We start from the raw sequence: 27,595 nt of genomic DNA, 5'->3' as shown, positions 1-27,595 counted from the left end.
TACTAGAAAAAAATTATTCACTGAAAGGGTGGTCAGACTTTAGAATAAATTGTCCAGGGAGTTGGTGGGGCCAGTCTCTGGAAGTGTTCAAGAGGTGTCAGGATGTGCTTTTGGGGATACAGTTTAGGGGTGATTATGGTAGTGACAGGTTGTCACTAGAACTTAGACGATCTTGAAGACCTCTTCCAACCTTGATGTTTGTGTGATTCTGCCCTGCCTCACCACTGTCAGCTCTCAGAGGTTGGAAGGAAAATGTTTCCTCACAAGAAGCTTCTTGCCTGACCCTACTGAGACTATGTTTCTGGGACCTGCTGTGCTTAGAGCAGCCTTTGGAGCCTGTGAAAGGGAAGTAAGACCCCTTTCTTTTCCCATCTTTCTTGAGTTAGAGGAATTTCTCAGAGAAGTTAAAGCAATTTGGTTTCACAAAGTAGTCTTCATTTTCTGCCAAAATAAAATGTAATACTATGTGCCTCTTCTGGCATTTCTTTCACCACCAGTACAAGGGCTGGTCACAAAACATCCACCTTGAGCTGCTGTGCAAAAGCCTCTGTGCTGATGATATCTCCCAGTAGAAAGATACAGGGTGCAATCTCAGACTGCTTTACTGTACCCAGTTTGGGAATGCCAATCTCAGAGGGTTCTGAGTATTTTCTTCAAATATTTAACACACTTCTGCATCACCTTCTCCTCAGCAAGGAACCTTCTGTAAGCTCAGGGTGGACCCACTGCTGTCATTCACAAGTAGAACATGTTTCCTCTGGAAGGTGTAAGATAGAGAAACCTCAGATATAAAATTCTTCTTCATTAACGGGTGAAGCTGGGCAAACATGATCATCCAGAGAACAGGGAGCTGCTCTCAAGGGCTGTTTGTGTTGCTTGGAGAGAGATGCTGACATGAAAGAGCTGGAAGACCATTCTGAAAGAGAAAGCAGTGAACCATCAACTGACTCAAAAGTATTGCACATGGCTGACACAGGCCTTCCCCTGGTGGCTGCCTGTTTAGTCCTACTGACAGTTTGTTTCTGTGAGGGAAGAGAGTCTTCCAACTCACTGCAAAATCCATTCAGGGCAGAGTATGCAGAAACCACAGACAGGTCTGAGAAGGACAGCTTCTTCCCTGTGTCCACATCAGTCTCTTGGGCACCCTCCAAGTCATCAATATTAAGCTTGGGGCTGCATTTCCATGTTTTTAACCTGGTTGCAGGTGACCCAGTGTTTAAAAACTGAAATGGTTCACTGAAATGAAATGTCTCTGATGCTGAAGAGGAGTTCACTGTGGGCAAGCAGAACAGAGACTTGCTTCGTTGGAACGACCAAGAAATGCTGGAGGCACTCCTGGATCTGCATGTGAAGTCTTCTTGATCACTGTGTCTCAAGTCCTGCTGGGAGAAACCAAGATAATGACCAAGGCCATTCGTGTGATGCACCTTTTTTTGACCCATTTCTTGTGGCTGTTCAGAGACAGATCGGTGGCTCTGAGGAAGAAAGGCTGGCAGAGTGGTGAAGTGGGAATCTGTTGACACAGATGGATATGGTTGCTTGTTCTGCCTTGCAGACTTCCTACACCAACTGTGTGCTTGCTGCAGTTGGGAGAGGGAGAGAAGAAGATCACATTAATACAGAATTGGCAGTTTTACAACCCTAAGTCTCCATTGCTGAGTTGTTACTGCAAATAATTATGAAGCAGACTTCAGTCATCATGCTTGCAGCAAATGTTTCACTGCAATAACAAAGACAAACCACCCTGCCAAAATCCCAAATATTTACATAAGGAGCCTCAAAGACAACAAAGAATAAATGGTAGAGAAGCCTTGCCTTGTGGGCCGAATTACACTGGCTTGAATTTCTCGCTTCCTATTGACTTACTGAGATTCATTCATATTCTGTCTTCCAACATTACTACTTAATGGACAGCTTAAAAAAATAAATACATATATGTAATTATAATTTCTCATTTCTTCTCTACTTTTTTTTTTTTTGTTTTGTCCTCCTTTAAAACATCAGAGAGCCTTCAGTGAGCAAGCTCATTCTGTCTTCTCAATGGGAACCTACTACTTCCTTCAACTCCTTTACATTTTCTTTCTTTCCTAGTTAGCTCTATTAAGTAGCTCACAGTGACATTACAGACACACATTCAGTTTGCTCGTAGACACCTAGACTGAAGACCCAAACTCATGGTTATGATCCAAATCTGAACCTCAATCTCAGTCCCAGGGCAGGATTCAGTTGCTTACCCATGAAAATACTCAAGCATCTGAACAGAGAAAGCAGATGTGAAAAATGGTGAGCCAACATCTTTCTCAAGAAGGAGATGGAGCCAGGTGGCTTTCCTATGGAACTAGACACTGATGTCTGGGTAACTGAACTGTGTTTCAGCAATCATAAGGTTTTTCACCTTCCCCCTTATTTCAGTGAGGCTTTTAGAAATTAGCCTTTCAAAAAGTTTAAATTAAAGTCTTCTGCATGGAATTTCTTGCATAATACAAAATGCTTGATCTCTGCTCCAAAAGAGACAGGAACTAATGGGACAAAGTGCAAGACCATACTCTTGAGAATAAACAATAATCCCAGCAATGGGACTTCTCAGTTGGAAACAGGAGAGGAGAAAGAACTGGGTATCCTGATCTCTTTCTGCTATTAAAACAACAAGGCTGTGACAACACAGTATTGGGCAGACTCAAATGAGTTGAAAAAGCACTGTGGACAACATTGTTATGGCTTCATCTGGAATACTGCACGATTCCAATCACACCTATGTGAAAAAGAATAAATTTTAAATGAAAAAGATGGGGCCACAGAAAAAAAATAAGATTAACTATGCATTAAAAACCAGAACCACAAACTAATAAAAGGTTTCTAATAACAACAGAAGGAGAAGAATCTTCTGGGATGAGTAATGGATCAAGACAGAGCTTGTTTATTTTACTGAACAGATTATATGACGTGACACAAGGAGCTGAGACCTGGTTCTTTGTACCCAGTCTCTAAAAGAGCTCCATATATTGCTGCTTCTTACATCTTGCTAGTGCACATCACATTGTCTTAGTGACCCAGATCTGTCATAGCCATCTTCTGGTTTATATTGAAGTGTTTTTATAGGAAAAAAAAAAGGATTTTCACATCTGCAAAAAATGCTTGGTTCTTTCATGATCTCTTACTAGAGATTACAGGATAGCCAAACCACAGAAGTTCATTTAGATGTTGTAGATGAGTAATCTATCTATCTATCTATCTATCTATCTATCTATCTATCTATCTATCTTTATCTCTCTCTATCTATCTCTGTAATAAGGTATGTTAATTCATAACCTATTTCTGAGTAATATAGTAAGCTGTTTCCCTTAATGTCATAAAGAATTATATGAATGAAGAAATTGAGAACAAAGGAGTCAAAAGTAATGAGTCAGTTGTCAACAAAACAGTAGCCAGAAATCACATTAGACCTCTACAAATAACATTATCTTATTAGTGCAATATGTGAGCTAATTTGTTTTAAAATTACTCTGCAAGATAGAAAGCTTGTCCATGAAGAAAATACCAGCTGTTTCTTAACTGAAGACATTTTTGGATAACCCAGAAATAAGAATCTGACATGCTGAAAGTCCACAAACAGATCACTGCACTCTTTTGATGTGTTTCACCAAGAAAACACTCCTTATTATATTTTGTTAGCATTAACAATAGGTACCTTTTTTTTCTCTGCAGTAGCTCTGTTATGAGATAAACTACATGAACTCAACCACCATGCTCAGTGAATCAACACAAGTGCTTTCAGAACACTTCTACTTCTCAGAAAGAAAATAATGGATTGTCTCACTGTATCTTATTTTTATCCTATACTTGTGTTTTTGGAGATTTAAGCTCACAATTTGGCAGATCAAGCATCCACAGAAACCAAGGATCCAAGCAAGTGCAGTCTTCCTGTTTGTGAAAAGGATGGGACTACTGGTAGCACCCTGGAAAAAACTGTAGCTGAAAACACAAAGCTTTTGGGAACAGATCTATCCTGGCACTGCAGAGAGTTCTGGATTCTGGACAAAAGCCTTGCCTTTACCTTGTGCAGGCCACACCACCTGTCTACCACAGGTATATCAGGCAGAGCCCACAGACATCATGAATGAGATTCATCTGTCTAGTTAATACAGCCAGTGGGGTCTGGAGAGAAATTCAGCTTTCCCTGAAAACACTCTTGTGTCTGGTTGGTTAGCTAAATTGCTTTCTATGTCCTTGGGCTGTACTGGGTATACACCTGCCTTGGGTTTTGTAACAAAAAAAAAAGGTTTATTCTATTCCATCTGTTAAAACCCGGTTGGGGAGGTATCTTCTTTCTTTATCTGTTGTAACTCCAGAAGGGAGGGGGTGACAGCCTTTCTGATAACAAGCCAGCTGTTAAAACTGGGTGGGGTATTGTTTCTTATCTCTCTTCACTCTTCCGCTACCCCCATGGCAATATCTTCTGTTAATGGATCATTAAAGCTCACCAATGACATGGCACATTACATCATCCCATTGTGAGATGCTCCATCCAGGGAGGAGGAGCCAAACAATTTCCACCCACATAAAAAGGAGCCACAGGTGTCACTAGATATCCAGTGTTCCCACAAAACTCCTGAAGGAAGATTGGACCCATCTCTGGACCCTTTTCTCTACGGGACCATCTCTACTTCCAACAGGACCACATGTTCCACTCCAGGAGGGCTGACTTTTGGTGTTTCCAACACCCTGACCAACAGAGTGTCAGGTTGTATTCTGACTCTGTCAGTAGTCTTTTGTATTATTGCATTTATTTTATTTTACTTCTTTTTTTTTTTAATTCTTCCTATTAAATTGTATTTCTGACTTGGAGGGTCTCACTGGTTTTGCTTTCAAACCACAACATCCATCAGCTACAGTGCAAACATAGACTGTAGCTGATGACCCACTTTAGGTAAGACATTAGTTTTAGGGTTTTGCTATTTTAAACCTTTTTTTTCCCTAGTTCTTTTAATGTTCCTGAAGACAGATAGAGGCATTTCATTTTACACAAGTATTTAATTTTGCTCCTGGGTCACAGCTCCTGGTCAAGCCCAGCTGGCCTGGCAGGAGAGGCAATGGTGCATGGTAAGGAGAAGGGGGAGAGCACAGCCTGCTCCCAGAATGGCTGCCTGCAGGGCAGGTCAAGGAACATCACTAATACAGCTTATTTCTAAACAGCTCTTTATAGGAGGAACTGCTCACCTTGGTAATTTTTTTTTAGATGAGTTAAGATTTAGAAGACCTGTTTTCCAATGCTGTTCTTCATTATATGGGCAGAAATGGGAAATAATGGGGAGATACTATTTTAATACTTTCATCTTAAAGCAATATAGCCGAAGACTTTCCTGGCTGTGAGAACACCAGACAGTACAAACAGCAGTAGTGTACTACAGGTAGAACATTGTGCCACAGGTAGCGTGTCAGAAGCTCCCTCCCATGGAATACTAGTGAATAAAGATTACAGGCTAATCCTGTATTGCAGAGAACTGGATTATGTGTACTAATAAGACTTTTCTATATCTACATTCTCTAACTTGTCAGAGATCACAGAGGGGATTCAATGATTTAGCCAGGATTAAAAGTCAGGCAAAACTAGCTCCTTGTCCTGTGCCAAGGCCATTGACCGTGCTCCCCTGTGCCACCTTGGCTTGGCACACCGAGTGCAGTATGCAGCCTGACCACTCCTCTTCGGTTTCTGGAGGAGGCTTCTCTGCCTCCTTAATCCTTCCACCAGCTTTGAAAACAGCTGCATCTTTTCTGAGCTCTCTTCTTTTTCAAGTCCTCATCATCAGCCTTCTCACGGCTTGCTAATGCTCCCAGCATTGCCTGCTGCCTCTGTGCTGCCTGGCAGAGCCCTGCCTGGTACAGCCATGCTGCCTGCATGAGGCACAAGCACCACAGAGATGCCAGAGAGGGTGTCAGCCATCTGAGAGGACAAAGACACAATGCACAGTGACACACTGATTTTCACCAAAATTCCAAATGCAGGGAGATAGATTTGTCAGACCTCGCCACAAAGATGTGCACCAAACCCAGCCACTGACTGAACAGATTAGCCCTCTAACAGAACAGATTTTTTCATCTGCTGCTAATCTGCTGCTCATTTATAATCTCTGCACAGATCTTTGTGAAGCCTGGAGGGATTTAGAGCCTTTGTGTTTTACAATGGGCTGCAGAAGAATTTCATGATGAGTATCTGGGAATGCCATAAACAACTTGGGGTGAACCTCTCAGAAATGTGCTTTCAACTTGGGCTGCTGGGACCTAATAGAAAGAAAATCCATGAGTGTTGCTGCAGTCTATTTTAAGTTATCTGCTTTTTAAGAAAGCAGATAGAGATCTCCTTAAGCATTATCTGCATTAAGAATTGCCAGCAAGGCTTTGCTGAGGTCAGGACCCAGCCAGCACAGCAATGACATCACCATCTCAAGCCCAGATTTTGCCTGCCTTGCTCAACAGGAGTGCGATGGTGTTTGTTTAATTGCATTAAAACCAGTGGAATTGATCCAGGGGGAAAAAAATCAACACAAGAAAAAGTGGCAGAGATCAGTCCTCAGTATCATCATAAGTCTTATTTGAAAGGCAAATAGTCAGAAGCACACCATTTCAAAAAGGCAAAATGCATAGATTTGATTTAAAATTGAACCTCTTAGAAAAGTGGCTTGTAAAATGTTTACAAAAATAGAAAAGCTGAGTGCTTTGTAACACAAAATGTATTCACTCTCAAGAACTTTTGCTGGGTGTATAGATTGGTAAGAGATCCTAATATGCCACGGAACTTAACCGGATAAAGTACCTCAGGCTGAAGAAATACAAGCAAAAATATCTTATATGAGTTAGTGACTGATTCTCTGTGCTCCCTCAAACCCCAGCCATTAGCATTAAGAACAACCAAACACCTATGTCACAAAAAGGAAAGAAAAAATAGATTAAAATATTTTGAAAATTAGGAGACTAGTATTAGATTTGCAGATTAATAAGATCAGTTCATGGCACCTCCCTCGACTGAGTCAATTTTTGCTCTGAAAGTGTGCCCTTTTCACCAGTTTTGGAAGAAAATAAATATATATTTTTTGTAAAAATGCTCTGTACACATCCTTGCCTGTCATAAGACGTAGAATGGTTTGGGTTGGAAGAGACTTTAAAGATTGTGTAGCTCCAACCCCCTGCCATGAGCTGGGATACCTTCCACTAGACCAGGTTGCTCAAAGCCCAATCCAGCCTGGCCTTGAACACTTCCAGGGATGGGCATCTCTGGACAACTTGTGCCAGGGGATACTTTTCTTGCCTTTCTTCCTCTTTGTGCTTAATTCTGCTCTATCTGCACTACTAAGTATAATAATTCATCAAGCTTGAAGGTCTTTTCTCACCTCCATTTTCCTTCCTGAAGGCTAAACTGTTCTCTGTAGAAGTGCCCTTTCTTTGCCTGTTTTTGTCTTTTTGCCTTCTCTGACCATGGTTTAGTTGCCCTTCTTTCTCTTTTCCACTTGTACCTAACTGAGTCCTCTTGTCCCAACTTTTTGCATCAGTTATGGCCACTACCTCTGCTCCTGAAACACATGATACCACTTCTCAATTCAAGATTACAGTTGCCCCACACAGATAAGAACATTGGCCGATTAATTCAGCAAATCAGCTAAAAAAAGAATCCCTCTTCCTCCTCATAAGCTGTGATCTGTTAACATTTGCAGTGTTATTTCAAGGACGCCTTATAAAGCAACACTAGGCAGAAAATAGCCACCTCATAAACTGCACAGGGACTCTCTGGCATGTAAAACAGCAGCAGGTCCTATGCTTAAGTGCTGAGTCTCTACCTAGGTAAGATACTAATTTTTCTGATGTCCACCTTCCTCCTGGGTATGTCTGCATGTTCCAGCTCACACAAAGTGGCTAGGAAATCCTGCCAAAATATTATTTTACTTTTCCTACTCCATCCAGAGATGTTATCATAATTTAAAGAAGCCATCAGTGCACTTTCTTCTCTCTGCTCACTATCCTTGCTTCCCAAACATGCATTACCAAGCCAGTCCAATCAGTTATTAACCTTTCCTGCTTCCCACATTGCACTGTCAGGAGTGCAAGTTGATTAGCACTTCATCTGTCTCTGTGTGGATTATGCCCAGAGGCAGCCAAGAATCTGGGCAAGACCTATAAATCCGGTGGTATACTCAGTATATACCAGTATATGGTATATTCTTAGCTGCATTATTTACATATTCTTCCCACTGCTCTGACAAAAGCTCCCCAGAGCTCCTGCTTCTGGGCTTAGCTCTGGTGAAGAAGTGTGGGTGTCTTCCCGTAGGATGCAATCATGTTCCTAAGCCTTGCTCCTGCTCCTTTGCCTCAGCGGTTTTATAGCTGCACCCTTGGAGCAATTTGCCAACGTGTAAAAGCTACTGTGACAAAATAATTCTGAAGGGCTTCCTTGCAAATGAAGGAATACCTTCTTGGCATTAAACAAATTTATCTTACCCATGAATAACTTTGTTGTCTCTTGAACTGTCTTTATCTAAGCCCCTTGATAATTGCATTTGCAAAATGGATTAAGAACATGGATCAATCTGGCTGGCAAGTATCCAAGTCCCTGTCAGGACAAGCAAGAGGTCACATCTTGTTAGCTTAAACATGGAAGTATGCTCAAAATTTAAACACTGCCTGAAATTTAACAGGGATGTTAATCTACCATTTGTGGTAAGATTATAATTTTAAAAAGGTGCAGTATCTGATGATTACTAACTATCAACTGATATGGAGGCTGAAAAATACTGAGGTCACTGTTTAAGTTAATAAAACTGGGCAGAAGTGAAAGTTATCATGAATGCTGTGGCATGGATAATGTTACTAATAGCAACTGTCTGCGAGAAGTCAAAATGTAGTCTTGTTACTTTCAAAGGTAGATATTATAATTGCTTTGAATTAAGAATTAATTAAATGAATACAAGGAGTCCATGGATCACCAAATCTGATGTTTCCTATAACCCATTTGCTCCATCATTTCCTCTCCCTAACGGACCATCCTGCCTTAAATTAAGGTATTAACCTACTTGCACCTGCTGGGTGGCTGTTATGTAGTTAGCTATGAATATGTACCAAAATCTATTTATTGCCAGGTTCTTGTTCCTGTATCAAAACCATCATTAAGTGAACCAGCCTTTTCCTATTCCTGCTCTTTATCCTGTGGTCTGTCTTCCAGTCAGAGACCCCTTCAGACTTAATTTGTTTGGGCTCAGGTGACCCTACTCTTCCAATTTCCCTTTGTAGGCTGTCTCTCCATTCCTCTGTATGGGGTAAGAGCCCTTTGCTGTCCCTGCACCTTTCTGAGGTCACCTTTCTGGTGACCACAGCTGAAGACCACAGCTGAAGACTGGTGTGGCCCTTGGGATCCTGTGCAACTTCCCATGCTTCCTATGGCATAGTAACTCTGGTACACACCAGAGACTGCAATTTTGTTTTCATGGTCGTGTCACACTGGTGGCTGTAGGTATCTGAGTAACAGGAAAGTTTCCCTTTGAATCAGCTGTAGAACTCCACTTCTTATTGTACAGACTTGCTTAAAACCCATACAACCAGGACCTAGTTCCCATGATTTTAAAATGGCATAAGTTAGATCCAAAGTCTCTGTTTTCCTTCCACTTTGCATATACTAAACTTCTTTTGCTTCACCAGACTTCCAGAGTGATAAATTCAATTTCTCTAACTCCATTCTCATCTGCCATTTTGTCCTCCTGTTCAGAATCATCATCCTCACCAAAAACAGAAATGAAAATCGATTGTACTTGCAGGCCATACATAGGCAGGTTTCTGCTTTTCTCTTTTGGTTCATATGGCTAAAATCTTATTCTGATTTTCTTTGCTCAGCAAGTCTCACTTTACCTCTGTACTGCTTGGCATTTGTTACTTCTGAAAATTTGCTGGATTTACACCAAAAGCCCTATTTAGACGCCTGGGTTTTTTTTTGTTTTTTTTTTTTTTTTTTTTACCCTTAGGTGACTGTGGTTGCTGTGTATAAGTTTGGTGATGACTTGTCAGCTTCAGTTTGCAACTTATCTCAGGCTAACAGAGATCTGCCTAAAGTGCAATCAGTAACCCTGAAAAATTGGTTACTGTCTTGCCAGACAGGCAAGGAAGGTGCCCTCCTCAGCCCTTTACAAATGTTGCTCAGCTCTGGCATGGGATTTCTCTGAGGGTGGCATCTGCAAAGCAGCACCTAAAGGTTCAACTACCACCTGGATATGACTCACCAGAGCAGAGATGTCTTGTGTACCTAGAATTTTAGTCCCAGGAACTACAAACCCAGAGGCACCGTGCTACAGAGGGTTGTACACACCTCTCTGCATTCTGGGAGGTCTGTACACTGAAAGGATGGCACCCACAATGCATCTTCCACAGAAACAACTGGACAAGCCACATGAATGAAATTCACTCCAAAAGAACACCCTTTGAAATCTGAACAACAGCCTTACAAAGGTGAGGGACCGTGCTCCTTGACTGGAATATAAGCAGCAATAAATACCTCTGCAGTGCAAGAATGCACATTAACCTGGCTCTGGATTGCCACAGATACCCCTCTGCAGGGCAGGCAGCTATTAAGAGTTTGCTGCTTATCCTTTAATGTCCCTTGGATGTGGTGTAATGGAGCAGAGCATGCTGATATATTGCCCAGATATGGTGCCTACAGATGTCCTAACAAACAAAACTCTCAGGATTCGTTTATGAGCACTTGAGATTAGCTCAATCAGAGAGTCTGTGGAAATGTCTCTCTTAGGCTGCTCTTCAAGGCGCATTTCTTTTCCTTCACCACCTCTCTCTTCATCCTGATAATCACTGTGCAAAAGAGAGATGTAGTTTGTCACCCAGTGATGCTAGAAAATAATGAGTACTGTTAGAACCTCTGCTTGTCTTCCATAAAAGTCTCATACCTGAGGGCTATTTTAAAAATCCCTGTCAGTTCTGTGCCCATATTTCTTATAAAACTTCACTCATGAGCCATGATTTCTCCACTTGGGCTCATAATTCCTTCTCTCCTCGTTTTTTTAAACAGCTATCTCACCTCACATCATTCTTAGCATAAACCAAGGTTGACTGATAGCTGGATAACATCATTCACTGCTTTTGTGATCAGTTACACAACACAGCAAGGGGTTTTAAATTCTTTCTTCAGCAGTACTGTCCTGGCTCTTGCTCCAAGGAGAGAGCAAAAAACCAACTAACCAACCCACCAGCAACTGTCAATGCAGGTTAAGCTTTCCTGCACAAAGCCAAGAAATGTGCTTCTATTTCCCTGTGTACTGAGCTTACCTGCAAAAGGATCCTATTTCCATCATGGTCTTCTGTCTGCCACCTGCCTTCACTGATGGGGCTGCAAGGGTTGGGCAAGAGAGGTACAAGCTGCCCCACATCCTTCACTCTGAACTCCAGCACGGCTGACTCTGTCCTCACTGGAACTTGTCCCTTTGGGAGTTTTTTTAAAGAAAACTGAATGTCTATTTCCATGTTGGAATAGACGGGAAAAACACAAAAGTCCGCTTTTTTCTGACACATTGGTCTTTTCAGTATTAACTCATACAGTTTCAAAATGTCCACGAAATTTTCATTCCTGCAGTATATGGTGAAGCGGATCATTTCTTTCCCGTAGTGCACTGGGCGAATGGCCCACAGAGGAGTCTCTGGAGCCAAAGTGTAAAAGTCTTGGCTGCATGGCATGTAAGGGAGGAATTTCCCATGCATTAGCTCTGTGTGGTGGTAATGCCAAGGTGGCCGCTGAAATGTTTCATGGAGCTGCAAGATGGGCTCTTCTCCATACTCCTCTTGCAGGAAGAGAACGACAGCAAGGGCTGGCTGAGAAACACCAGCCTTGAGCGGCTTCCTGCGCTTCCTGGGCACCCGTCTTTCTGAGACCCGAAACAGCTGGAGGTCTGGATGGATCCAGGCTAGAAGCTTATCAATGGCCTGCTGAAGAGTCTTGGATTCACCTGGATCTGTGATAATATGTACACTAACAAGGAATGGATCTTGTATGCCTTCCACAGAAAGTTCACCTGAAATATTAAAAAAAAAAAAAAGTCCTTTAAGATTTGCAACCAAGTTGACAACACTTAGGTGACCCTTAAAGGAGAAACAGTCTACTCAGACACAGTGGGCTTTTCTTCTTTTCTTTTTATCCATCTCTCTGAATCTCACTTGTAGTAAACAACAACAAAAAATGTACAGCGATATAGCAACCAAGAAAATAATCAGAAGGCAGAGAAAATTTTTGTCAAGCATTCCATAAGAGTTGCTGTTCCTCTGAGACAGCATCCAAAAGATGCTACTCAACATGCATTTCTGTGTTAGAAAAGACCTGTTCCATACAGCTGAGAGGCAGGAAAGACAAAAATACTGATGTAGAGTGGGGATGTAAGGGACATTAATGATGTGCAGAATGATAAGGGTGGAGAGTGTTCATCCCACCTCATTTTCATTTTTGCCAATTGGCTCAGGGCATGGAAATCACACCGTTGAACTCTATCACCCTGACACTGGAGTTTTACACATTTGTTTTATGTCCTGGTGTCCTGGAGGCAACTGTTCTAATAAGTAAGGCAACATTTGTAGGGAAAGGTAATATCTTTTATTTGACCAACTGATACAGCTGGGAAAAAAAAAAAAAAAAAAAAAAAAAAAAAAAAAAAAAAAAAAAAAAAAAAAAAAAAAAAGCAGACAAGCCTTCATCAGGCACACAGGTCCTTCTTCAGGAAAATATATAACTTGTCCCTACAAATCCTGCACTTCAGACTGTATCTTCAGACTATCAAGACTGTAATACTACTGCTTCAAGGTTTTCTTAAGATTAAGGAAGACTTGTAAAGGGAGGAGGCTCAAAAAATTACATTTACTCAGGGGAAAAAGAAACCTCTAGTCAACCTTGGCGATGTTCACAGGGCAATGTTAACCTTGGCAATGTTTGTCTTCTATCTCTTTGTCCCTGAAACTTCTTTGATAGCCTAGCAGAGCAATGGCTGGTGAGAAGTCTAGTAGAAATTGTTACTTCTGTTCTGCTAGAGTTACATGCCAATAAAGAGGCAGGTTGTTCCAAGACAGTTTAATAAATTAATCAAGTAACCTTGATATTTTTGCTGAAGTGGTTCCCCTTGTGTGGTATTCTGAAACCACTTCCATGTCTGAGACCCTGAGCTTGGGCACAAAGCCTAAATGTGAGAAGCCTTAGAAAGGCTTCCCAAGCTTTTCATTGTGCAGATCACATTTAATAAGGGGATTGTCTCAAAGGCTATTCCCCCTCCTATTAGCAATCAGTACAAACCTCTCCCTCCTCCCTCCTGGCATCAGAACAACATTCTTGTGATACTTCACCAATTGCTTTAATGGAAAAGCAGCTTTGTGCGAGTAGTGTTTTAGTTGTCTTTCAATATAAAATAGCTGCAAGACCCAGAGAAAATTTAGATGCAACTGCATAGCTTTGCAGACAGAGATGACTGGTAAACACAATGTCGGCCTCAATTTAGAAGCTGCAGAAAGATATGGTATGCAGAGCAAATAGCAAGCGTGCATCTTGCCTAGGGGAGATAAAGAAAAACCAAGTAAGTAATCAAAAATACAATTACAGCAGAGTTCTTGTATCTCTGCATGAAATGGGTGATGTAAAGTGACTTTGTCAGATGGCTAATGGAAGAAAAAAAAAATCGAAGCAAAAAGAAAAACGCTGTCAGTATGTGGCAGGAGGCTTTGCTGTGGCAATCATTACTGGTAGGTAATTCTTTGAGATACCCCCCTGTGGGTAGTCACAGTGTGGGAGAAAGACAAAAGGGGTGTGGGGGGACGTCCTCTCATGGTCCTCTACATCGGACAGCAGAATGGGAAGGAAAACAAATTGCAGAGGACAGTGATTTAATAAAACTTGAACCCTGATAACTATGCAGTCATTCATTTTCTAAGACTGGAGTAGAAGATGTTCAGCTTTTTTCTCTCTGATTCCTGTGTTACACAAATGCTATCAAAGGCTGCAACAAGTGACAGGCTTGATATTTATGCATATAAATAACTGCAGCTCTGAAAGAAGCCTGGGCACAACAATGTGAAGCACAGAGCCATCGCTACTGTCAGCTTCTTTCTCTGCTTAAAAAAAGATAAAAAAATCCCTGAGCAAGGCTTTCCTACCCTCCTGTTGCTCAGCATGGTGCATGGACACTGAATGGCTAAAGCATTTTTCAGAAGTGGAGCCTTGTGGGAGCCAGTGGCAGCATTAGTATTCTGCAGCCATCGCTGCCTGTGCCCATCAGCACCAGATGCTCACAGAAACATCCTCAGAGGCACAGCACAAAGCCATCCTTAGGAGCCAGAGTTATACAGAGCAGAGCAAATCATCTCTTCTTTTTGAGCTAGCAGTAACTACATGAGTGCAACAGATCAGTACAGAAAGAGCTTCGGTTCTATTTTGTGTTAGCACAGATGCTTTTTCATGTTTCATTATGTGGCTTCTGTGCTTCTAAAATGGCAGCCCTGTCTGCTTGGGTAAGAAAAAGAGAAACTTAAGCAGAAATATAAGGCAAGGAGAAACTTTCCCTGAAATGACAATAAGTTGCAAATTGTTTCTATGTTGCCAACAAATCTTTTTCCTTCATCTGACAAAGAAGGAGGGGAAATACCATTTTTCATGACACAGTTCAATTTGTCCTAGGGCAAATTGTTACAGAAGCAAATGAAAACTCTGCATATGTATTAGCCTTCCTGTGTTACTAGTTAATCCCACAGAAAATATCAAAATGCTGAGGCATCAATTTGAAAATAAGCTTCACAGTTCTCACAGCTATTACATTTTTTTCTCTTCCTATGACAGAAGGGGATTAGGTCCCTTAGAGTCGGCAAAGCACTAACTTTGCTAAGAGGTAACTACTACTGGGATTGAAAGAGTATTTTACAATTCTAAACTTTTTACCCCTCTGCTAGGTAGTATTAACCACCCACGAGAGGTTAAAGCAGTCAGCCCAAATGCTGTGGAGCTGTTACACTTCTTAAAGCTGGGAGTGGAAGATTGCCCCGATATTTTATGATTGTATGGGTCCTTGTCTACATGGTATTTTTATATTGTTGCTGATGCAATATTGCTGAGCTGTGATAAAAGAATGTCCTGCAAAACAGAATGGCAGTCCAGCCCTGTGGTACTTCCTGCCCTCCTTTTCCTGCCCAGAAACCAGGACACTTTCATCAGTAAGACAATCTGAAAGAAAGCAGTGTGTCTTGTCAAATCTGCCTGTGCCAACTACCTCATTTTGGTGACTTCTCTGAAACCAAAGCTGCCTGGGCTTAGGGACAAACAGGACAGGTATCTACCTGTCTATGCCAGTTGTCTACATCCCCTGTTGTGTGCATGGAGAGAGGTATCTGCCTCTGAAAAACCTGTGGAGGATGAACTTGCCTTGTTCATTCTTTTCCCCCTCTCTCACTCTGTAGGGAACAGCAGCACCTGCAGAGAAAACCCTCTTGGTATCCAGAGCTGCCTGGCTGGGTGGCTATGAGAACAGGGGCTGGTGAAAGGTGTAGAAAGAAGAGATCTGATGAGGAGCAGCTGAGGGAGCTGGGGCTGTTTAGTCTGGAGAAAAGGAGCCTCAGGTTGACATTATCACTCTCTACAAGTGCCTGAATGGAGGGTGTTAGCCAGGTGAGGGTCGGTCTCTCCTCACAAATAACAAGTGATCAGACAAGAGGAAATGGCCTCAAGTAGCACCAGTGGAGGCTCCGACTGGATATTAGGAACAATCTCTTCACCAAAAGGGTTTTCAGGCTTTGGAACAGGCTGCCCATGGAAATGGTGGAGTTCCCATCCCTGGAGGTATTTGAAGGACAGCTGGATGTGGTGACATGGCTTAGCAGTGAATTTGACAGTGCTGGGTTAATGGTTGGACTTGATGATCTTAGAAGTCTCTTCCAACTTAAATAATTTTATGATTCTGTGATCTAGTGACACAAATACCCATGGGTAAAGTGGAATGCAATGGGTTAACTGGCTGGGGAGCAGCCGTCACCCCTGAGAGGTGCCATAAGGACTCAGGTATCACTCTTACTGGCTGGGAAGGCAGTGCTCCTGACACAAGGCAGGCTCAAGTGAGTGTAAGGTCAGGATAGCAACCCCAGAAGCTGGGAAGCAGCCAGACTCATCTGCAGATATGGAGAATTGGATCTAACACTCCTTCTCCCTAGAGTATGTATGCATTTAACTTTAACCCACACAAGATGTCCCTAGAGATTTCTTTCACACCACCTGCATATTCCTAGGCTAGAGAAGTCTCCTTCATTTGCTTTTTGGCCCTAGGTCTCCTGCAGACCTTGCTCAAGCAAAACTCTGGGCATGACCTGGAAGTCTGGTCCTTCTTTGATACCGTGACATACCCAGGTTGCATTTCCTCTGGAGATGCCCTGGGCAAAGATCCATTCCTTCCCAAGGCAACGTTCCAACTATTTTATCTCAGGAGAAGCCACTGCCTTCAGCAGTCTTGATGAAATCTGATTTTCCAGGTTTCTCCAGTGGACTAAACTCATCCCATAGCAGAACTTAGGAAGGATATAAATACCTCTCTCCCTAAAATGTCTCTCCTCACCCTGTGCTGGTGAAAGGGTGAACCTAAAGACCTCTCAGACTTACCAGCAGCTATTTAATGGAGAGTTACCTACTGGGCCAAGGAAACCTGGTACGTTTTGTAAGAGAGGATTGAATTTATAAAGAAGTAAGAGTTTAGGATGACTGGTTATTGATCCTAGTTTGTGCATGTGAAAGAGCATTTCCAAACTGTGGCATGTATTTTCAACTTTCTAGCCACATACATTTTCAGTCTTCTATCCAGGAAACACAGAGGAAATATCTAACCTAAAAATACTTGATAATTTTTTGTTTGTTTGTTTGCTGACCAGCAACATTGCATTGAGAATCATAACACTGAAACCCAACTTCCATTTTTTCCACTGCAGCATGCTGCTTCATGAGAATCAATACCTGAACCTGTCTTATGCCATACAGACCAGATTCCTCTATTGCTACATCAGGCAGTAAGACTTCAAATTTTGTTTGACCAAATTGCATGATGCAGTACCAGAGATGTAAATTGGGCAACAGGAGAGGTTCAGAGTGAATGTGCCAAGCTTCTGAACTGCAGCTCCCATCAAGCAGTACTTAATTATCAAGAAATTACTGCTATTAGGAAGTAAGGAAATATTTCAAAACCAAACATTACGAAACAGCATATTTTTTCACAGCATATTTTTTGGTTAATCAACCAAAATATTTCAACTGTGGGAATGTAAAATAATCTCAAACACTGTATAAATAATGTCAGAAGAAAAGGCATGATAATATTTCCAATTAAATTTCCCAGGATTACTATTGCACAGAAAGTATCAGTACTTTGCTACTTCAATCACATTGCAAAACACAACAGTAGCATTTCTCATTGAAGAGGACCTTCACATTTTATGTGAGTCCAAGGCAATAATGATCCTTTCACATGTACTAATGGAAAGGCTCATGGGCAGACACAAAGTCAGAGGTTATTTTCATAAACAAGGATCATCACTTTGTGGGCAGCTGCAACAGAAGCAGTAACTGGACACCTCTGGCAGCAGAACTCACCACCAGGTCGGTCATGCTTTGATGAACTATGCAGCATCAATAATCTTTTGAACAAGAAAGATGTGACAGATTCACCAGCTCCTCCATTCTCTTTCCCTGCTGTTTAATAGCATCTGACAAATGCAGGGCTGCTGGATAATGTGCTTCTCAGCATGCCCTGCTTTGCACACCACCTCAAACTCAGGAAGGATGTTCAGAAGCAAGAAGAAAGGGGATATTCTGCACAGCAGAGCACCAAGAGGAGAAACCTCTTCCACGCTCCCCTCAGAGCATCATTTTCCTGAGGAACTGCAGTTCAATGTTCTACAATGCTCACTCCTCCATGCGTGCTAAGGAAGCATAGACAAGGCACAGAAGACCAGCACACAGACAAGCACAGCAAAATGCTCAGTCTGCTCCTCCAGTAGCTGTAGAACAGTAATAAAAAAACCCTGAGCTAAAGAAAAAAAAAAGCACAAAATTAGGCCCATTATCTCTCTGATGGAGATAAAAAGCCTTCTCTGGTACATTAATATGAACGGTCTTACGAGGAGTCATTATTACCCTTAGTGTACAGCTCTGCAGCCAATCCGAGGGAATGAAGCTTGTCAACAACCAACACTTAAAGCCCACAGAGGCCCTGCATGATCAAGCAAAGGCAATGGCAGATCTAAATATGTGGTACCTTTGCTGTTAGATGGTAAAACTCTTGCTGAAACTCCCCACTGAGCTCCAGTGAATTTTGATCCCTCAGTCACCTAAGAGGACTTATCTTCTCCTGACCTACCTAAGGGTAACTTTTCATGATCAATTTAAGCTGCTGTTGAAAGGAGGCATCTCACATCCTTCACCTCTCCGTGTACTCCTGCTGCCTTCCCTTTGGTTGGCCTGGGCGCTTGCATACCTACATTTCTTAAACTAACAATGCAACAAAACCTGACACTCCCTCTTCCATTTGCAGTCAGATGGTCTGTGGTGCCATCTCAGCCCTCTTCAGAGCCAGGTGACCCTCATCTCTTCATTCACATTACTGCAGATTTCTCACTTATTCCCTAACTACCTGGTAGCTAAGAAACAGTTCATGCTTGGTATAAAAGGATGTATGTGTTCTCTGTGGGCTGACTGTCCAGCTGTAGGTTAGGGAAAGGGGTAACTTGAACTCATATTAGTATTTTTCCTCCCTCTTGTCCCAGTATATTTCATTCAGTTCCAATGAAACCTGTGGGAAGTTAGAGTCTCTGTGAAGAAAGATGGCACAAGTTACATCATGCTTTCCTTCAGAAACAGGCAAAAAGAAAGGATGAGGATGCCATATTGTGTTTCTGGATGTGTAATTCCATGTCTCTGACAGTTTTTGCTGGGTGTGTGTATTCCACCCAGGCTTTATGGAGCCTAGGGGCATGTCAAAGCAGAGACTGTGCCTATTATATATTAAGCACCCAATGAAAAAAAGGACTCCCAGCTCTGAGAAGACGGTGTATCGGGTCTTCATGCAAACAAACTTAGGAACCTACAGTGGGTGCTTTCACACCATGGTTACAAGCAAGTAAGCTGCTTGGCAATTCCTTACAAACACCCTGTAAGATAGTGATTTTTCTGCCAGTGCTCTGGGCTTCTCTGTGAGCTCTTTATTTTGGCTGCCTGGTGCTCTCCTTCCTCAAAATACACTGAACATTATGTTACATCATTAGAAATAATCAAAATTTCAATTTAAAAACCCAACGGCCTTATCATCTACTTATCCTCTGGAGAGCACTGAAGTCTTCAATACTCTCCTCAACCACAGATAAGGATCATAGCTCTTGGCAAGAACCCAGACAGTGATATTTAGTATAAATACTAGATTCTGTAGAGAGCAGCAATGTGTAATTCAATTACAAGTTGTGTGTGTAATTCAATTACTACGTAAATAAATTACTACATAATAAATCTCCCATCAGCAACCACTAGTAAATCCAAAGCTGTAAAAAACTGCATCCAACACCGTAATTTCCAAAGTCCTCTGATTATAGGCACTGTGTTTTCTCAAAACTCCACTCCCGTGACAAGCTGAGATTCTCAAAAATGTTTTTTATGAAAGGCAGAAAGAACACTGCCTTAAAAAAAAAAAACCAAAAACATTGCACACTTGAGCAGCTAACGAATGTAGTCCAACAATGAGCTCCATACCACACACAATGTACTTTAGTTAACTGAAAGTGTGATTTTATGATGGGCTTAAGACAATTTAAGACTTTACTGCTGGCACTCTTCCCCCTACTATTCTCAGCTAAGTGTTTCCAGTGCTTCCCATGTGTCAGGTCTAGATGCAAGTTGAAAGAGCTTGCTGAATATACTGAAAAGAAACTCTCAGACTTCAGGAATAATAAGGATTGTGTGTTCTGGTGGCAGTCAGAAAACTAGTTTGGCTAAAAATGCTGATTTTCAGACAGACCTTTTTTAATCAGTCTGTGCTTTTGCACAAGTCTTCCTGGTATCACAAAGATGTGGCAAGGAAAGCCAGCCAGAGAAGAGGTAGGAGTCACACCAAAACATCTGCACTGAAGACACAACCAAAGACAATATGGGATCAAACCCTGAGGCATGGCTGAGCATTGCCATGTTTGTGTCTCTGTAGACAATGAACAATACCAGCATTACAGCAAAGGACCCATTTGGACTTGGCAGGAGTGGAAAATTAGTTTGAATCTCATAATCCTTCCAGCTGACAGTAGTGTGTGGCTCAAAAGATCTACCCCCTACCAGCTGATGGCAAAGGGAAGCAAGAATAGAAAGCAGGCTTTGTCCATGCTCCATCCTGGTCCCCTATGATGGCAGCCAGGAGTCACCTGGTAAACATTTAATTAACATTTTATAAACTATAGATACAATTTTTTCCCCTTAAACTATGAATCAACAAGTGTTGTACCAAAAAAAAAAAAAAAAAAAAGGCAGCAGAGGATATCTACTGCTCTAGAATACGGCATACACTATTACCAAATGCCCCAGTTTCCACTAAGCATACATAAACAAATGGTATTTATTTATTTTTAAAAGTTCATATGGAAGAAAGTACCCCACGATAATGTACTGTGGCCATGAGGAAACGAACTGTTGGCATTGGCAACATTATTAGAAACTGCCTTAATAGCTTCAGCCTTCACGAGTGTTCTGTTATTTGACTCAGTGACTCAGATGGCTTTTCCTGTTCTACCCCAACTAGTGCCTCAGAGTCAGGAGTTGCCATGGGACAGATTTATTTTTTTAGCTTCCCTCTTTGGGCTTTAACAATTCAGACAGACATAGCAACAATTTCCAGATCATTCTCACCACTGTACCAGCTGAACTTAGAGTGCCAAGATCTTTCCTGCAACCTATTTCTCAGGGTTAAAACGCCCACTAAATGGCTGCCTAGCTCCTTGTGGTTTTCTGGGACAGCAGCAGTAACACTTCCACAGGGGGAAATTTAACCCACATCACCAAATAATCCAATTTAACTTTCTCTGACATATTTCCTGCAAGATTTTACTACAAATGTATGGCACTCGATAGCTCAGTGTCTACCAAAGATTTCCTATGCTTCTGAAATATGCTTGGATTATTAAAAATGAGGCTGTATTTGGTTACATGGTTTTGATTATGACTATGTGGGCTTAAAAAAAAGGAGCTAGAAAAACATTTACATTGTTATCCATACACATTATTATTTTTTAATAACTAGTCCAGTTTTCATCTGCTGTATCTGTATGACAAGAAAAAAAAAAAAAACCAACAAAACCTGGCTGGATGTGGTCAGAAAAGAGTATACAAAACAACTGCAAACAATGCTTTGATAACTCTGATCCAGTAACTGTTTAGGGTACACTTGCACATCCCTGATACAGAAATCCCAAGCTAGCACCAAGCCAGTAGAAAGTAATTAAGCCATGGGACACACAGCTTGGTGCACGCTAAATGATCCTGAAGAGTGAAACTCTGAATTTTACAAAAACCAGAGATACACAGGTTACTCCAAGCCAGATAAATTTGAACAGGAACTTCCGTCTTAACAAGGGCAATGGTATGTTCATGGTCAATGCCACTTGGAATGCAAAAATCAAATCTAGGTTTGATTTCAGGTTTCACACATTCTTTTATGCATATCCTTACACATGGGTCTCTAGAGGTGCCTTCCAAGCTCAACTCTCTGTGGATCAGTACTGTACTTTTCTATTCTGTATGCAAGCACTTGGTCCTTTATCACAGTGGAATTTGATGACAAGTAGCTACATTAATGTTTTGCACAGTCAAAGACTGCTAGGTTGCATGCACCAGTGACATCTTCCTTCTTCACCCTGCTATAGCGGGAAGCAGCATTGCATTTTACCCCTGGCATCATAACATGAGCCAGGCAAGAAATACAGAAGATGTATTATATTTTCCACAACTTTATTTCCACAGGAGCTGACACTTCAGATTTCATTACTATATGAAACACCTGAATTTGCCACACTGACAGATGCTGCAGGCTAAGACTCTACATGATTTGGGTCCAATTTCTTCTTGTATTTTTTTTCATACCTTAATTAGTCTTCATTTTATAATAACACCTTCTGGAAATGCAGTATGATGCTGGCAAGCCTGCTGTAAATTGTTTTTATAATTGTATTTAATATAGCTTATTGCCAGCCATTGCAAAAGCACCTCTGTTCTCTATGGAAATAAGAAACAATATACCACAGTGTATCTTTGTATAGCAGTAAAAAATTACAATTATATCCTTACACTCATTAAAATACGTTGTTTGGAGAGATAGACTTAGAAAACACCCAGTCCAGCAGTGCCTGGGTCAGAATTAGTCAGAACTAACCTAACTTAAAGCAGGCAACTATATTATGAAATTCAAGTTTTGTGACAGATTTCTCAAAGCCAAAATCAGACCCACTCCCCTTCCTGCTGCTGGTTAGTTTTCATCATCTTTAACAGTTCACTGTTAGAGACAGATTTTGAAATGACACACATATAACAGGAAGCCATTTCTCCCTGTGCTTTTGTTAGAAGGCATCTTGTGATGGGTTGACCTTGGCTGGACACCACGTGCCCACCAAAACCACACTATCGCTCCCCTCCTCAGCTGGGCAGGGGAGAGAAAATTTAATGAACGGTTCATGAGTTAAGGTCAGGGAGAGATCAGTCACCAATTAATGTCATGAGCAAACACTTGATTTTGGGAAATTAGTTGAATTTATTACAAATCAGAATCAAAGTAGAGTAATGAGAAGTAAAACAAATCTTAAAAACACCTTCCCCCACCCTTCCCCTCTTCCTGGAATTGACTCCCAACTCTCCACCTCCTTCCCTGCAGTGGCACATAGGGATGGGAAATGGGGGTTATAGTCAGTTCATCAGCATTTCTGCTGCTGCTCCCTTCTCAGGGAGAGGAGCCCTTCCCCTGCTCCAGGTTGGAGTCCCTCCCACGGGCGAGAGTCCTTCATGAACTTCTCCAACATGAATCCTTCCCACAGCCTGCAGCTCTTCAAAAGCTGCTCCAGCATGGGTTCCTTCTATGGGGTGCAGGCTTTCAGGAACAGGCTCCAGTGTGGGCCCCCCATGGGCTCACAAGCCCTGGCAGCAAACCTGCTCCAGCATGGGCTCCTCTCTGCAAGGCTCTGCAGGATCTGGCAGGAGCCTGCACCAGTGTGGGCTTCCCACAGGGTCACAAGCCCAGGGAGCTGATGCAGATGACACTGACAAAATGTTGACCAAACCTTGACCAAATCCCCTAAGAAAGATCTGAATTTATACCAGCATAGGCACAGAATATCAAACTGAGCATTTATTAAAAAGAAACATGTGCAGTAATCCACATATTTTGTATGTACCAAAACAAACTTTCTTGTGCTCAATTTCTAGAACCAGAAAGTGGGTGAAATTCCATGGGCCAGGGACATGGGTATGTGCAACATGGAAATAAAAATTTTAATACCCCAGCTCTCAGGTTTACTACAAAAGAATATGAACACCCTGATATGAATATGAAGGACACAATTGTTTCCTAGCTGCTAAAGGAAAAGCAGGGGAGCAGGGGAAGGTGAATTACCAGCTTTCCAACTGCAAAGCAGGTGAGTGACAAGCCCTTTACCTCACTGAGAAGCACAGCCTGAACTACTGCGAGCTACAGGGTTCTACAATTTCAAATACTCTAAAATCTTCCAGAAAAATGCACCTTATCCCATAGGACCATTTTTATATTTCATTTACCAACTTAGCTGGACCAGTACAAATGTGTATCTAGGCAGCTACCTGACTACCAGGCTAAAAATGGTTAAGAAAAAAAAAAAAAATCATTCACTTCCACAACTATTTTTACGACAACTTAGTTATGTTGGCTCCACAGCTGACTAGGTGTGGAATAATTCAAATCATGGAATCATTAAGGTTGGAAAATACCTCTAAGATTATTGAATCCAATCATTAACCCAGCACTACCCTGTTCACCACTAAACCACATCCTCAAGTGGCACATCCACACAGTTCCAGGGATGGTTATCCCACCACTTCCCTGGGCAGCCTGTTCCAATGCCTTACCACATTTTCAGTGAAGCAATTTTTCCTAGTATCTACTGTAAACTTCCCCAGTGCAATTTGAGGCCATTTCCTCTCATCCTTTGTGAATGTTACAAATGACAAAAATCATGTTTCAAAACGTCCATTTCTGGCTTGGGTCTTTCTGAAGAGCCATTATCATCAATGCAAAGATTAAGCAGAAGAGGCAATAAGCACTCCCCATCAAAACTCCTCCCTAGCTGAAAATCATCCTTGAAACATAGCTCAAAGCAATCTGAAGATAATTAAAATTATGATGTACAGAGACTGTTGTTTATTGTGCCAACCAACACTAATTAATTATTTCTTTGTGATTCTGACTGTCTGTATCCATATGCCATTTATGGTCTTTATATTTTGGCATTATGTACTTCAGGTAAAGGTCCCTTCTGTGGGTGTAAAGTGCCTAGCATAATTCTCTCTCATATAGAATTAGGGATCCCTAATGGTAATTGAAAACCATAATTGAAAATATGAGGAAAAAGAAGGTTAATACATTTCCTGGATTACTGAAGGGCACGCAAATAGGCAAAACATCCCAGCAAGACAAATCACTCTTCCTCCTAAAGAATAAAGGAAAAAGTAACTATACACATCAGCATTCAGGTAAAAAAATAAACCAAAATACTAAAGATATTTCTCCTCACTGAAATCACACTGCAAACTTTAGAAAGCTGTTATACCTCCAGATGCATCATCCTGCAGACAGGTTTGTGTGACCTTTTTACTCAACTCAATAAGACAAGGCAAAGTGGCACAGAGTCACCCTGACAACAGCCAGAGCCTGCACAGCAGGCACCTGCTGCCTTTTCCTGCCAAAATACACACGCTCTGCACACTTTGGCACTCTTCCCCAAATTACCTACTCTGCAAAACCACAAGTGTTTGATGAATGCTGCCAGTAAAAAGCATTTTTGGTTGTCTGAAGCTGGGACACAAGGGCAAAGAAGAAAAGAAGTGAGAGGCTGCCTAAAACCCAAGGTCCAACCAATCCACCAGGCAGGGCTTTGAACTGCTGAAGCAGTGCACCGACCACAATAGCTGCTGCCATGTGCTCAGGGTAAAAAAAGTACTAGAAATAAACACAGAACGATCCTGCCACTGCCATTTAGCAGCCAATGAGGTTTTACTTCTGACTTGGGGGGCCTGGAATTCCTGTACAACTGTGCATTGGTACCAAGTCCTGCAGTTTGCTCAGCTGCTGTGATAGAAGCTGCAGTTGATCCACCTGCTAAGTCTTTCTTAACCTTTTCTTGGCATGTCTATGGAAAACTGTTGTCCAGTGGAGTTAATCCAGAAAGTGAAAAGATTATTAGTTTGTTAAACACTGAAATTGGAGCCTTACTGGTACCACCAAATAGGACCCTCATAAAACCAAATTAGCCTGTAATCCTTCTGGTTTAGATAAACTCCATTAGAACAGGAGCTTCAGGTGAAGCAGCTGCAGGTAATGGAGATTCCTTCTTAATTTACAACATTTACTTTGTGCTACACTACATCCTAACAGCATCATTGACTAGACTGCTTTCTGTACTGTGAATGATAGCACTTATTGAATCTTTTCCCCAAAGAATTTAAAAGGTCCAAATCACCATTTTTTTAAAATCTCTCTTCTCAAATAATCTTTTTTTTTTTTTAATGCATTACAGCCTCTGACATGAAAATATTTCTATTTTACCAAAATTCTTTTATGTAACTGCTTCTGTTACTGTTGCAGTGTCTGACCAAACCAACCACACAAACCCCTCAAAAGGCAAAGTTAAATGCTGGTACTTGTGAAGCTGCATCACTATAATTTGCCTTGGAAGGAGAAGAGAGAAAGAAGGAGACTTTTCCGTCTCCTGAACTTGTGTGTCTTTGCTGGAATGATAATACCTCCTTGTACTGACAAATTACTGGTGTTGAAACACAACTGCAATGGCCACATTACACTGGACAGCAGTGGCCAGAAAGACACTGAGGAGACCATAACATGGCACACTGTAGCTGCCACGTAACAAAAGATTCATTCTCCTTAGAAACACCTCATTTAAACCAAGGCTTACAAATATAATTTGGTACCTTTATTTGTAAAATGTGCAGCAGTCACGCCAAGTTTTTAAGGGATTCAAACCAAATTTTTAAATGAGAAATACTATACTTGGACTTTGTCTTTTGAACTAATATGCCTCTGTTAAGCAAGTAACTATGAGTAACCACCCAAAAAGTGGAGGAAGTTGGCAGCATATTCCCCAAGCCACCATCTGAAATTGTCAGCAGAGAGGGTTGTGTGCCACACATCTGGTGTAACCAGGCAAATCCAATATGCTTTCACTATCACAGGAAGGCTCATTGCCTGGATTTTGCCTCCCAATCATTTCAAAAATTATGCCTGACAGTGGGAATCCAGAAATCTATTTTAACAACAGAATTTTAGGAAAAAGCTGCACTAAATTCTCTTTCTCAGACATACACACCGAGCAGATGGAGGAAAGACAGCGAGTTCCTTGCTAGTCACATCAGCTCAGGAGTCAGACATTACGAATGCTGTCTCATCCAGCTCTTGTTGAAATCAATTAAAGCCCTTCAGTGAAGACCGCGGGAGATGGAAAATAACCCTCTCCACACTTCAGCCAGAATGTGTGAGTGAGAAAAAAACTGACAGCTTTCTTCCCCTCCAATTTTCATGGTGCTTAAAGATCCAGATTATAAAATACAACTTGTCATCTAGGAATTTTTGATGTGCTTGCTTGGCATAAATAAAGCTCATATCTATGTGTGAATCAGGAAGACAGACATCATTTTGCACTTGGACAAGGAGAGATACCAGCAGTCATGCATGAATAAGCATTACTGCATTTCAAAGTGCTTCAGATGCAGTGTGTTCTACAACTAATGAAGTAGATGGAGTGAAAAAGTGTTCCTTGTTGCTTAAAAAAAATCAGCATTTTGCATTGGTAAAAAATAAAGAAAAAATTAATACAGACACAGGAATTAGTCTTCTACCAGTTGGATAACCTGAAAACCAAACGGCATTGTGAATATCTAGAAAGACTGAGGCACTTACTAGAGCATCTACCATCTCCAAAATAAAAACTGACTTCACTAGAGTTGCTCTTAAGTGCTTTGTTGGCACCAGTTTACAATAAACAATCAATTATTCCTGCATTCCCAGCTCTAATGACATTCATCACTGCAAACTCCTTTAGCCTGAGGGCCCATTCACACTGGCCCACACAGTGTCTATAGATTTTGTTCTCATTTTGCTTTGCATCCTTGTGGGTGCCAATGTTTAGGACTTTACACATGGTTTGTATTTTGGTCATAAATATTCAGTTTAATTTTCTACACTGTTTCTAGACACAGATCCAAGAAGAGAAGGAATGGGGGCTTTAGTGTGTCAAAGTGAACTCTGTCAATAACACTAGGTTAATAAATATA

At 41.5% G+C, this 27,595-nt stretch overlaps 1 protein-coding gene across 1 annotated transcript in view; it reads right to left on the bottom strand.

Annotated features, from left to right (window-relative positions):
- Window positions 1–782: 782 nt before the first annotated feature.
- FAM124A (family with sequence similarity 124 member A) overlaps window positions 783–27,595 on the bottom strand; it is a gene marked incomplete at both ends in the record, with an annotated part of 37,243 nt that continues 10,430 nt past the window's right edge. Inside the window, 2 exons of the mRNA XM_083855596.1 lie at window positions 783–1,580; window positions 11,314–12,053. Of these exons, the coding sequence (XP_083711722.1) occupies window positions 783–1,580; window positions 11,314–12,053 (1,538 nt within the window). The remainder of the gene's footprint in view (window positions 1,581–11,313; window positions 12,054–27,595) is intronic.

Source organism: Zosterops lateralis (genome assembly GCF_965231275.1).
Source record: "Zosterops lateralis genome assembly, chromosome: 2".
In the NCBI taxonomy this organism is placed as follows: Eukaryota; Metazoa; Chordata; class Aves; order Passeriformes; family Zosteropidae; genus Zosterops; species Zosterops lateralis.
This window is presented reverse-complemented; position numbering and strand designations above follow the sequence as displayed.